Consider the following 14,039-nt stretch of genomic DNA (forward strand, 5'->3'; position numbering starts at 1 on the left):
TAAACAGTCCCTACCCGGGTCTCATGGCTGTGTCTCTCTGCATGGAAGTCTGGAAAGGTGACCCCCCTCCTCCCACCCCAGCCTGTATAATAGAGAAAGACAAGGGGAAAGCGGACTGTGTGTGGCTTTTAGATGGACAGTCCACAGAGTCCTTCACAGGGCCCATCCTCTCTACACTGTCCTAGGTCTCTGAAGGGCATATTTCTTAGGCCCGTCTTAGCAGTTGCTAAGCCATGTGCTCTGCTGTGAGCTATGCAGAGCACAGTTTTTCTGGGTGCATGAATAACAGAGTAAAATTCCACCATAATATGATTATTGGGATCCAAAATATCCAATTGCATAAAATGTGGTGTTATTGTGAGATTATAGAAATAAATGTGGGTGGGTACCGGGGAATTCCCAGCGGGGAGTTTTAAGTCCAGTTTAAGCTTTACCTGGCTCAGGTGAGGTTTGCTGCCACCTAGTGGTGGTTGTTCCTCACACCAAACTACCGTGTTTCTGGGAAAATAAGACCTAACTGGAAAATAAGCCCTAGCATGATTTTTCAGGATGACATCCCCTGAACATAAGCCCTAATGAGTCTTTTGGAGCAAAAATTAATATAAAACCTAGTCTTATTTTCAGGGAAACATGGTATATACCTGGGTTTGTGGGACCAGGCAGGGATTCCTGGACTGTCTCCCTACAATTGAGGGGGGCTGTGTGGCCAGTCTCCTCTGTCTCCCATTAACTGTTGTTTCTGACCCTGGGGGAGACATAAAGTCCTGTGAGTGGGGGGAAGAGATACCCACCTTTATCTGGCTGGTGCCATGGCCATCTGATTCCGGTGCTCTCTGGCTCAATCACACTCAAGGTTGATTCTTTCACTCAGGGTACTTTCTGTGTATATCTCGGGGATTCTTTTGCTGGTATCCTCCAAGTGTAACTCACATGAGGCAGATGATGTCTCTCCTCTGTTTAGGAGCTATGAATACAACAGGGTTTTTTAGGGGTCTGTCTACTGCATCATTTATCTTCTCCAGGCAGCTCTTTTGGGCACATTCTCTTTGAAGATAGCCTCAAGCCCACCCTGCACAGGTTGTTAGCCCTTGGAGGAAAAAGTCACACGTTTTCCCACATAGTTGTTAGAAATGTGGTCTGCCCCCACAGCAGCCTTCTTCTTCCCTCTGTCTCCTCCTGCCCTTGCCGCTTTGGGGCTTTCTGGCCACAGTTTCTCATACCATGTCTATGCTCCCCAAACTGCAGAGATCAAAAGTTCTCTTGAGTAGTCCCCCTGGAAAACTCTCCTCTGAGGGAGGAAAAATGCCATAGTCCTTCAACTCTCTCTTTAGAGAAATATTTTCTCTTACCTTGCACCTTCCATCCTTTCATATGCGTATGTTTAAGGTGGGGATTTATTAAGGGCACAAAAATCAGGTTTCAGATTTCCCCTTTGCAAGTCCTGCATAATATGTGATCTTGTGCCTGTCTTTAGAATGTGGGGTACATGGCACCTATTCAGAACTGCTTACCTTGCATAACTCTCAGGGATATTATTTTTATAGATCTATGTAAATTAAATGAGAATATAAAATATACATTGTGAATGGTGCTCCCTGGAGGTGTGAAGCTGCAGGCCTGAATGTATCGTCTTGGCTGTTGGAGCCTCAGGTAAATCGTGTTACGTGTAATAATAATAGAGCTAATGCATATTGTCACCATGTGCCAGGCACTGTTTTAGGTGCTTTACCTGTTTTATTTAATCCATATAAGAATCCTACAAGATTCATGACTATTTTACAGATGAATACATCGAAGCCCAAACTTATTAAGGTTACACAGCTAGGAAGTGGCAGAGCGAGAATTCAGATCCAGGGAGCACGGCTCCTGAAATCTAAATCCCGATACATCTTGCCTGAGGATTTCACTTCTCTCCATGTCGTTTGTTCTGTGGCTACAGATAATACAGCAGGGACCCTGGAGTTAGGCAGGAGTAACTCAGCTCCCACACCGCCACTTCATAGCTGGCTGTGTGGCTTTGGGTTAGTTACTTAACTCTCCTGAATCTCAGTGTCCTCATCTAAAGATAGTAATACTACCTGGCAGAGTTGGGAGGATTAAGCATTCATTTACTTTTCCTTTCTCTCTGCAAAGAGAAAGGAGTCAAAGCTTCATGAAATTAATTGAAAGTATCAATACTACATCAAACACTGTGGAAAAGAGATTGGGAGACCCAAATCGTTACTCATTTCAGGGTGCCAGGCACTCACTAGTATTGGTTTTCTAGGCAATGAGTTCAGTACATTCTCTCCAGGTTATTCACACAATACAAAGCCCTGCTTATCTCTGAGAGGTGGTGGTGGTGGTGGTGGTGGTGGTGGTGGTGGTGGTGGTGGTGGTGGTGGTGGTGGTGGTGGTGGTGGTGGTGGTGAGGGAGGTAGGAGAGGGCACATTCTGCTGTGAGATCATCCTGGGCCATTGCGTGACCCTCCACAGAACATCTGCTTCCATTTGGAAAAGTGGCCCTGATGACACATAGCTCTAAACAAGTGGCAACTATTAGTTACGTCTAATGATGACCGGTTGTGGCAAAGACCCCAGGAACTGAGCCCGCGTTCCGGCGGCCGGGAGGGGGGCGGGGGGGGGGGGCGGTCATTTCTTCCACCGGAACCATTGTCCCGGGGCTGGGTCGCTGCCCGGACTTGGAAAGCCGCAGGCCGAGCGCCGGAAGCTCGCGCTGCCACGGCGCCGCGTGTCAAAGCCGAGGGAGGGAGTGCGGGCCCCGCCGCGGAGGACGGACGAAGATGGCGGCCTTTTCCGGTGCGTTTGCAGAGTTGGGGCTGGTGCGGGCGGTTCGCTCCACGTCTCGGCCCACGGGCAGCTTGGGGGAGGCTGTGGGATGGGGGCGGACAGGTGCCAGGCGGTGCAGGAGGGCGCTGTCCACGGCGGTCCGCCTGCGTCCCCGCGCTGCGAGGCACCAGGGGCGGCTCCGAGAGGCCCGGTCCGCGCGCTCAGCGTCGGGGTCAGCGCCTTCCCTGCAGCGGCGGCCGGGCCGCCTCCCCGCTTGTCTTTCTCGTCTGCCACTCGGCACTTGGCTGTCCTGCCCGGGGCCCCGCGGCTGCTAAGTCGGTGCGATGGCATCGCTCTGGCTGTTCTGCGACCCCAGGCCTCCTGCGTGTCGCTCGGCGCCCCGGTGCTCGGGAGCCTTGTTCTGCCCGCGTCGGAAGGGACTTGTCCCGGCGGGCGCGCCGCAGGGCGCGGGGAGGGCGCAGTTGGGGAAATGACCGTCCTGCCGCCGTCCAGTGTTTTTCAGGCCCTTCCAAAAACAATAGCCCCAGGCATAGACCTGGTATTTCTTGTTCATCAGCAACAAACGATGTCCACATTAACGTTAAATGCTGACGCTACTGGGAAAGCGTTTCCATTCTCATACACGCGACCCCAGCATAAATTTTTAAAAATATCCTTTACCTGCTGTGTGAGAGCCTCCATTATTCCAAACAGGAATGTAAACCAACAGTTGTTTTTCCCTTCTTCCGTTACCATCCTTCCTTTATACATCCACCTTTTTCGGAAGCGGCAGTAAGTTTTATGTACACTAAATATGATACATTTATGTAGCAGTTAATGTATCAATTCAGGCCTACTATCTTGTAATGCTCTCCACCTGTTAAGATGACTTAAGATGTTGTAACATAGTAGTATGCTTTTGCATTTTTCTCCCGTAAGAACATTAGGAATTCCAAAATTTTCGTCATGAGAGAGGATTTCTGATTGTTGTTGCATCTCATAATAGGAGGCGAGGGCCAGTTACTCAGAGTAATAGCTAATTTTCTTTTCCCAGCTGTCTCCTAAAACAAGATTTTAGAGTCAAAGTGTGTAGGGCAGTTCCGGGTTGTCATTTTGTAGGTTCACTTCCTTGGAAGTCATGCAAATATTTCAGGAATGTTAGCGTAAAGAACCAGAAGAGTCTGTGATATGAAATAAAGACAAGAGTAGAATTAAAGGACATGAATATGCCAATGTTTTTCCGTAAGTGTTAAAAATGTTGAAGAACGCATACCGTAGTTTCAAGACAGACATGCAGAGAACATGACCAGAGTGGAATAAGAAGTTGTCTGGAATTTGCTTAAAGCAGTCTGTGGTTTCTGCTTGCAATTTAACAGTTTCTCAGGCAGCTTCAAATTGCAGTACAGTATCCTGTAAGCAGCGTATTTAACACCATCACTCCCTTTGTACAAGCAGTTTGCATTTTAGGAGAGAGAATCAGCTTCTGCATTTTAGGAGAGAATCAGCTAGACACTAATAGGGACAATATTTAGAAAGGTGTGCTTGGATATACATTAGATCTTGATTAGTTTTTCCATCTGTGGATTTTCCTGTGGAGATTTAGAGGTAGAAGAGCTTTCCTTTTTGAAAAAGATTTTTATACTTTCACATGCCATCAATGTTTACATTAACTCGTTTACTATATAAAATTTTAGTGTATTGCTAGTATGATTCTCACCTGATGCCAAGAAAAAACTACTTTGCAATGGATATATCCAATTTGTAGTTTTATTTTATGCCTTTTCTCAATTAACCAGAAATACAAAATTCCCAAGTTGGTTATTTCTGGGCTTGTGAATATTAGAGTATTGTAATTTTTTAAAATAGGAATACATACTTTTGTTGTAATAATGAAAGCTGCTTTTTTTAATAAATGCAGACTTAAAAAATCACTTCTTTGGAAAGGAGATTTATGTAATCCAATTAACTACATACTTAACAACCCTCTATAGTTCATTTGTGAAATGATAAAAATGTGAAAATCCAATCAGAAATATCCAATCTATTCCTTTACGACTGGTTTTGAAGTAGAATTATTTAAATATGTGAACTAAGAACAGAGTAGTTCTTCAGCTTACATTTCCAAGTACTCAAGTTTTCACCACTGGCTCTCTTTTCAGTTAAGCGGAGTTTGCGTTACGGCTGCCCATAAATGTGGCTGTCTCCACTTGCCTGCTCACTTTTCTCAGATCCCTGAGGGTGTTCACAGAGTTCTTGAATAGCCAAGGCACATGAATTCCACATTATCTCTAGATAAAACAACCAAGATGCTGGTCTAGAACCTTCTCTCTAACTCTGGCAGATTTTTCATTAGTCAGAGGAAGGAAACACTGGTGGCTACTATGTATTAAGTGACAACTACATGCCAAATGTATTACGTATTATCTGTAACCTTCCTATATCCCTGTAAGGTAGGTAATATTAGCCTCATTTTGTGTAGAGAAAAATGGTTTATAGCTTGCCCAAGGTAACACTGCTAGTAAGTGAGAGCTTGGATCTGAACTCAAGTCTTTCTCTAAAACTTAACTTTCAACAGTGCCGCACAAGAGGTGCTATATAACAACTATTCTTCAAAGCCTGTTCTCTGTTACATGAACAGTAATTTTAAGAGCAATATGATTTAAGTTTAATGTGTGTAGTTTTTTTTAAATTAATTTTTATTTTCAGAGATGGGTGTTATGCCTGAGATTGCACAAGCTGTGGAAGAGATGGATTGGCTGTAAGTACACAAAGCTGAAAAGTACCTGTGACAATGATGCTTTATAATTTAAACAGTTATTTTATCAAGTATTTTTTGGTCTAGTTGGGTAAGTGAAGTTCAGTTTTTCTTGTCATTCTCTATAGAGAGTTTCCTTTTTAAACTTTGGTATATTTCTAGCTAAAAAAGATTGGTAGTATTTACCAAATAAAATTCGCTTTTGGGTTTATAGTTTAACATGCCTTAGTTAGCTTAGGTGATTTTTTTTTTTTTAACCAACTGAAATTCTTCAAAATATGATTCTTTTAGTCTGCCAACTGATATCCAGGCTGAATCTATCCCATTGATCCTAGGAGGAGGTGATGTACTTATGGTATGTTTAAATTTGGTGAGGTGGTTGGGAGCTGGGGGTTCACAATTCTGGGGCTGTTTATAAACTCCTTTAAGAAGTCCATAGGCTTAAAAATGACATTTTTGCCAAATTAATTTTATTCACAGACATTTATCATACATGTACTGTACTCAAAGTATTAGGTAGAAGTTATGGGGAACACACAGGTGAGTAAGGTGCAGTTTTTGTCCTTGAGGAGCTTAAACCCAGTAGCACGGTGAGATGTACACAGATTAATGTCATAGAAGAGAGAGTGTGGCACCCCTGTAAGGGATGCAGAGTAGAACAGGATTCAAGTGTGGGTCTAGTTATCCTCCTGGATGAGGGACCATAGGGGGTCTGCTTGGAGGAAGTAGATTTTGGATAAGGGAAGATGAAAGAGGAATGATCTCTAGGTAGAGAGCGCCTCAACAAAAACTGGGGAGGAGAATGTAGAATGTGATCCCGGAGTCATTCAATCTGATGGAAGCATAAAATATATGTGTCTGATGGGGTGTAACTTGGGGTCAATGGTGAATATGTAGTGGGTCAGGTTATTTGAGCTCTTTCTCAAGTGGTGTGTTAAAGAATTGGTATGTGTTGCAGTGGGGCTCATTGGAAACTTTTAAGTAGGGATATATTACATGGTTAGAATTGTGTTTTTATGAAGACCAATTTAGTATCAGCTTATAGTATAGTTCTGAGAGACTAGATACTGTTGGGATACTTTTGTAATACTCTAGATTAGAATATGTAATGAGGCTTTAGATTTGAATAGTAGCAATGGGAAAAAGAAGGGGAAAACAGATTTTTGAGGAAATGGGAGAGAAGTGACAAGACTGTCAGTAGGTGGCATTGACTAAGGAAACCTGAGTAATCCAGAAACGCTGTGAAAATAGAGCCAGTCAAGTGTTAAAGATTTCTACACAGTATCACGTTAATTTGACCTAATTGACAAACTAAACTCAGAAATTAACTTTTTTTTTCCGTTTAGGCTGCAGAAACAGGAAGTGGAAAAACTGGTGTAAGTAATAAACTTAAATTGACTTTGTAATAGTTGATTTTTAAAACAACTTTGAACAGTAGTTTTTACTTTGAAATATTTTCATAAAACAGCCTCCTCCAAAATGTAAAGAATTAATTGCTTACCACTGAGAATGAAATTTTTGTTGCCAGCTAATTCTGAAATAACATCTATAGGAGTATGACTTTTAAGAATACAGTTTTAAATTGGTGTTGGAGAAATAGCTGCAGTGTCTAGTATTTATAGTCACTTCTGAATTTTAATGCAGTGGCTCTAGTAATAAAGAGGTTGCAAAGAGAGGTTGCCCTAAATTGGGGAATCAGTTTGTCAGGCTGAATGGTATTTTTCCTCTTTAGTTCAGGTTCATGCTGCAGAACCCCATTCTTTATGGTTTTGGCCTGTTAGCTGGCTCCTGTTTCCTTTGTTCAGTCACTCTCTTGTTACCTTACTGGTATTTTGTGTTTGGGCAAATGAAATTGGAGCAGCAATCTGGAATATATGTAATTATTTAAAGTGCATAAATAACTTTTGTAATTTGTATTTGATTATTAAATTGTCATTAATATCTGAATGCAAATATAGAGACCTGTTGTTTCTTTTGTAGGCTTTCAGTATTCCAGTTATCCAAATCGTTTATGAAACTCTGAAAGACCAGCAGGAAGGCAAAAAAGGAAAAACAACAATTAAAACTGGTGCTTCAGGTATTAATACTTTTCTTTTGCATAAATTAGTAATTCTCATCCTTTGAATTTACAGATGTAAGATTTGAATGTGCATTTTTATTGTGAATATCTCGGGGTGGTATTGGCATTTGGTGCACTGGAAACAGGGATGCTAAATGTCATGAAGGGCATGAACAGTGAAAGATTATCCCTCCTAAAATACTAATAGTGCACATTTGAGAAACACTAGGATTTGGGAACTTATATTTAGTTATTTAATATTTTTATTAACTTGATAACTTTTTGTGCCTAATACTAAAGTAAATTAGTACAGTGTTTTACACTATTTTATAAATAATTGATGGGGTAAAAACTCATGATGGTGGGAAAGATGCCTTTCCCAGGGCAGAGAGGCGTACATTTTCCTTTAACATAAGAAAGGAGGAGCCCAAGAAGTTAAAATGTAAAGTATAAATTTTCAAATCAGTTTTTTATTTTTAGTCCTATCTACATGGAGATTGGTCCTTTACTAGGGTTTTTGGTCCTGTCTGTGCCATGAACAATCTTACATCAGTTTCCTCATCTTTAAATTGTATTGCTTGGATTAAATGATTTGAATCCCATTCTGTCTTGAGTAGTGTATGGTTTTGTTTTAACAAAATGTATTCCATATTTTAAGTCTTTTGTTTCATAATACAAAGCAGGATTGTGACAAAATTGCAAGCTTAAGTGGAGTGAACTTGGAATATCAACATTTTCTTCTCAGTACTTTGAAAGTAACAATGTTACATACTTCAAAGAATGAACTCATTTGTAATTGAATTGTCAGTTACATAGTAGATATTAACTACTTAGACTGTTGGCCTATTCAAAAATAGTTTCAGAACTTGTAACAACTATAAAGCGTTATTTATGAATGGTTTATAAAAGAGACTGCTTCCAGAGGAGAGTAACCAGAATGGCAGTGGTTCCAAAAGTCATATCCTATGAGGAATAAAGAAACTGGATATTTAAACATGGAGACACAAGTAAGAGAGAAAGTTGTTAAATCATTGAAGGGAACTTGAGAGAAAATAATTGTTCTAGAAAGTAGGACCAGGACTAATTAGAAATAACCCAGATGAAAGTTTCTCTTTAACTTATGTACTTCCAAGTAGCTAGATTGAGCCAACAGTGGGAGAGAGAACCTCAAGAGAAAGTTACTTCTCCATCATTCAAAGTGTTTAAGCAGATGATAGATATCGTTTGACCAGAAATAATCTAGAAAAGATTTCTACCTTGAGTGGGAAGTCAGGCTTGAAAACATGGAGAGTTCTCTATAGCTATTAGGATTCTTTGGTTATCCATATACCATTAAGAGGTTTTAGAAAAGGAAAATGCTGATCCCATAAAGGTAAGGAGAAAAAATATGACTTTTGAATGTGTTATTGAATTGTTTAAGATAAAGGAGATGCTTTTCTTTAAATTATGATAAAATGATAATTAGACCTTGATATGTTGGTCAGTTATTTTCATTATGATTGAAGTTAGCGTGTTTAGTTTCCAGCACTCAATTTAGCAGTGCCCACAGAGTTAAGACAAAGATCAGTGCCACCTAACGCGAAGGGCACTGAAGCCATTGCGGAGAAAGGCTGTAGCCCCAGGCGGGCCAGTGTTTGTCATCTTTCACATGTTTCAGTTTCCAAATTCAGTGTTGCCTCTAATAAAACCACTTTTACTTGGACGTTCCAAACAATGTGTGAAACCATATTGAATTTGAAGGAATTAAGTTATCATATAAAATACGAACTATTTGCTTTATTTTTGAGTGTTTTTAATTTCATATGTTTGGGGTAACTTTTCTTATTTTAATTTGTTTAGTGCTCAACAAATGGCAGATGAACCCATATGACAGAGGATCGGCTTTTGGTAAGTGGATAGATTTTAGCAGCTCATTTGTAATTCAGAAACTTGTTTTTAATAATATCTGGGGATATTAAGAAAATTATGAAAGAGAACAATAAGTGAAGATTTAGAATATAGTATTAGAATATAGTCACTCTAATTTAACCATTTAGTACTGACATAGGAATAGACAAATAAGTTAATGGAATATGATGGAAATCGATCCCAGTATATATGTAAAGGTGATATGTAGAAAAAAATTTTATTTCATTTTAGTGGGATAAAGAATAATTTATTCAGTAAGGGTACTGGCACGATTAATGATCTATCTGGAGCAATACTAAACTGACTTATCTCATAATTAGAAACAATTTCTCTACGTAGCTAAGATATAAGATATATATACATATACATATATATATATATATCACATTAAATGTAGAAAACTATATTTATAGTTTAGGGATGGGGAAATTTTCCTAACTCAAATAGGTAACTCAGAAATTGTAGAAGAAAATAATTAGGTATATTTGTATAAAATTTAAAAAAATAGAAAAGAACACAGGAAAAAGTCAATAGACGAAAAATAAATACAGAAAGAATACTTGCAACATTGATGAAAGATAAAGAATTCTTATCAAGTGAAAAGTGGTCCTTATGTAGATAGCAGATAAAGTGTTACCTGTTTTCATAAGAAAAATAAACAGCCAATAAGCAAAATGGGCAAAGAACATGAAAGGAATTTCACGAAAGAGCCACTCCAAATGGCTGTAATAAACATGCAGAAGTCATGGTTACAGGAAGCAGAGAAATGGAAATTAAAGTTACAGTGAGATGTTGCTTTATACCCATCTGATGGGCAAGAATCCAAAAGAGTGATAACCAGCTTACGAATTATTATCTTTCTAGAAAGCCTTTTGGCATTACCTGTTAAAATCTCTGTCTCTCTGTCTCTCTCTCTCTCTCTCTCTATATATATATATATATATATATATGTACACATATATGTACATGTATATATATATATATGTGTGTGTATGTATATGTACATGTATATGTATATATTCCTGGAAGGTCTAGCCCATTGGAATGAAAGTGCCAGTGTGCAAGGATACACATACAAACCTTCTTGATGCAGCATTGTTTGTAATTATAAAAACTGCCAGCAAAGTGAATACTATTGCTAAGAGAATGATTAACAAAGACGAGGTGTAGCCAAGGACTGTTAGGCCATTACAAGAATGAGTCAGTACTTTCTAGATTTGTCGTGAGTGATCACGTGTCAGGAACAGAGTTGACTTGCAGGAATTTTCAACAGGTACTGAAGGAGAAAAGCAGGATGCAGGGAAATGTAGAATGGGCATGAGAAATCATGTCCAAAACAAACAAGAAAACCCCAGACTGCCACTCTCCACCATATGATATCTAATTTATAATAAAGTTTATATCTGTGTACATGCATAAAGAATTTTAAGTATAAAAATTTTAAGGATTTACCATTGCTAGAGAATGTTTTACAAAGTTCAAAGTTTCACATAATGTAGTACCCTTATGAGTAAGATTTATACTTTGAATAAGTAATTAATTTTAAGTAAGGGAAGTGAAATGTGTGATGAGGTGCTTTTTTAAAGTTTGTTGTACATTCAGGTGCTTTAATCTGAGTTGCAAGTATGAACCAGGACAGAAGTTTTAGTTTCTTTGCAGTACAGACAAAAGCCAAATGCTTTACTTAAAGCTGACAAGCACCAGTGAGCACCGTGACTGACTGTAATTTATAACATAGGCCTTCATCTTTTAGAGTCCTAAAACTAGCAAGTAACTACAGGTTTATTTATTTGTGCTTTTTCCTGCTTTTCCTTTATGGTTTCTGGACCCATGGATTGAGGAACAAGTGAGAGGCAGTTCCTGCTTTTTTTTTTAAGTATAGTATTTGCTCAAGCTCTAATTTAAGCATGAAATCAGAGCAACAAGTATTGATGAGTGGGTGCTGCATCATCCTTGGGTATCCATTTCTTTAAAAGACTACAGACTAGTTGTCCAAACACACTTGTGTTGGTGATTCAGCTACTATTAGTGCAAGTCAGATTAGGTGCTCTTTTGATTGCTTTCTAGACATACTGCAGTAAAATCTTGTCCCATTGAACACATGACAGTACAGAAACAAGTCCCCAGCATAGCTGAGGCCCTCCAAGGGAAGAACAAGGGCAATTCATTACTGATGGGGAAGATATCGCTGTCACTCAGGAATCAGCACGTCTCAGGCTCTGGCACATTGCAACAAGTGAAAGAATTACCTTATTAGTGAGACTGAACAATACTCATTTCAGAATGCATGATTTATGTCTCTGTACTGATGCGGTTTTCTGTGTTTTTCTCAAATGCAGCCATTGGCTCAGATGGTCTTTGCTGTCAAAGCAGAGAAATGAAGGAATGGCATGGCTGTCGGGCTACCAAAGGAGTAACGAAAGGTGCGCAAACATCATTGGCACTTGTGTAAGCTTCTGCGGTCATGTATTACAGCAGGAACGTTCTTCAAATAGCTTTAAATCAGCGACCTGAAAAGATTTTTCATGTTACAAAAAGACCTACAATTCTTCATTTGGATCATACCAATTGTAATTCAGAAACAATGGGAAAGTGACTACGTGGTAAATGAATCAGTGTGTGTGATTTTTATAGATCTTAAAGTATTTTGCCCTTGTAGGGAAACACTACTATGAAGTATCCTGTCACGACCAAGGCTTATGCAGAGTTGGCTGGTCTTCCATGCAGGCTTCCTTAGATCTAGGTAAGCCTTTCTAAAATAAACTGAATTGAGTAATTTATATTTGTGGATTGTTAACATTTTATTACAATAGGGAGCAAAATAATAAACTTAACCATACAAAGTTTGTATTTTAGAGACATAGAAATCAAATATTTACCTACACCCCAGCCCATTCCAAAAAAAATTTGAAGCACCAAAAAAATATATCACCATATAAAATCAGGAGGAATAGGTTAAGGCTACGAGGGCAGTCAGAGTCCAGTTGGCGTGCGCAAGTACGCACCAGACAGCACTGCCTAGATGCTCTAAGTTACTGTAAATTTGTAAACTTCCTTTATGGGCTTGTAGTTTCTTTTTTTTTTTGTAACTTTTGTTTATTTAAATGTGTTTTTCCAGGACCCATCAGCTCCAAGTCAAGTAGTTGTTTCAATCTAGTAGGAGCGGGCGCAGCTCACAGTGGCCCATGTGGGGATCGAACCGGCAACCTTGTTGTTAAGAGCACTGCGCTCTAACCAACTGAGCTAACCGGCTGCCACTTAGTTTCATATTTTTTAATTTGAATTTTATATTTACTCTTACCACATTAACAAAATACTTTTTAAATCTAGGTACGGACAAGTTTGGGTTTGGCTTTGGTGGAACAGGAAAGAAATCCCATAATAAACAGTTTGATAATTATGGAGAGGTAAGTTGTATTATTGACTTAATCGTAGCATTAGTAAGTTTTCTTGCATACTTGATCACTCATGACGTGACTGAGGGTGTAGAAATGATTCTCAAATTCAGATGGATTTTGTGAATGTTTTCCACAGGTCAGATTTGGACTTCAGTGAAGAAATGTTACACAATTTATTTAGCTCCTCCAAACTATATTACTTTCTGTTCTGTTTTTACCCCATTTTGGGTTTGTCTTTGACTTTAATATGTATGTTATTCTCATTTCTTAATCATAATGAATCTAAATATACTTGTTCTGGTGAATCTAAAGTCATGTTGATTCTAAAAAGCCTGTGAGATGATTCTACTATTATATACAAAATGCTATAATAGGCATTTCTAACACGTACAGTAGAACTTTAGGGAATTATATTGAAACACTAACGTATGCTTTTGATGCAGCTGTGTTTGAACTTTTAACTTTATGATATTGCTTTCTATTATCAGCACTTGACTTTCTGGTTTTCTAGGAATTCACTATGCATGATACCATTGGATGTTACCTGGATATAGATAAAGGGCATATCAAATTCTCCAAAAATGGTAAGCTTTCTGTGGATCATCTTATTAGAGAAGATATGTGTAACCCAATGTTTGTGATTTTTAAAAATTCCCTCACCCTCTTCTTCAATGCCGCTCCCTCCCTCCCTTTCTTGTGAACATACTTATTGAGCATCTGCTATGTGCCAGGCACCCTGGTAGGTGCTGGAGAGTCGGCAGAAAATGGAGTAGACAAACATGTTTATTTTTGTGGGGCTTACCTACTGGTGAGGAGAGACAGACAGATACTGTGGTAGGTGGGGACAGGTGTGCTGAAAGAGAGTGTAAATCAGAGTAAGGGAATGAGGAGTGATGGCAGTTTGGGGGTGTGCCGTTGTATACAGGATGGTCAGAAAAGGCTTTTCTGATAAGCTGACATTTGAGTAGAAATCGGAATGTGGTGGGTGGTGGGCCATGCAGATATGTTGGAAGAGTATTTCAGGCAGAGGGCCCCAAGATGAAAGCGTGCTTGGGGAGCTTGAGTAATAGGGAGGAGGCCAGTGGGGCTGGAGCACGCCAAGCATGGAGGAAGGTGGTAGAGCGTTAGATTGGTGAGGTAGAGAGTCCAG

General features: G+C 39.4%; 1 protein-coding gene across 1 annotated transcript in view; it reads left to right on the forward strand.

Moving 5' to 3' along the window:
- Nucleotides 1-2,657: 2,657 nt before the first annotated feature.
- Nucleotides 2,658-14,039, forward strand: part of DDX1 (DEAD-box helicase 1) — a 33,095-nt gene continuing 21,713 nt past the window's right edge. Inside the window, exons 1-10 of the mRNA XM_019752071.2 lie at nucleotides 2,658-2,799; nucleotides 5,476-5,527; nucleotides 5,816-5,879; nucleotides 6,871-6,900; nucleotides 7,505-7,601; nucleotides 9,423-9,470; nucleotides 11,831-11,914; nucleotides 12,151-12,234; nucleotides 12,822-12,898; nucleotides 13,401-13,473. Of these exons, the coding sequence (XP_019607630.1) occupies nucleotides 2,784-2,799; nucleotides 5,476-5,527; nucleotides 5,816-5,879; nucleotides 6,871-6,900; nucleotides 7,505-7,601; nucleotides 9,423-9,470; nucleotides 11,831-11,914; nucleotides 12,151-12,234; nucleotides 12,822-12,898; nucleotides 13,401-13,473 (625 nt within the window). The 5' untranslated portion in view covers nucleotides 2,658-2,783. The remainder of the gene's footprint in view (nucleotides 2,800-5,475; nucleotides 5,528-5,815; nucleotides 5,880-6,870; nucleotides 6,901-7,504; nucleotides 7,602-9,422; nucleotides 9,471-11,830; nucleotides 11,915-12,150; nucleotides 12,235-12,821; nucleotides 12,899-13,400; nucleotides 13,474-14,039) is intronic.

Source organism: Rhinolophus sinicus, linkage group LG05 (assembly GCF_036562045.2).
Source record: "Rhinolophus sinicus isolate RSC01 linkage group LG05, ASM3656204v1, whole genome shotgun sequence".
Taxonomy (NCBI): domain Eukaryota; kingdom Metazoa; phylum Chordata; class Mammalia; order Chiroptera; family Rhinolophidae; genus Rhinolophus; species Rhinolophus sinicus.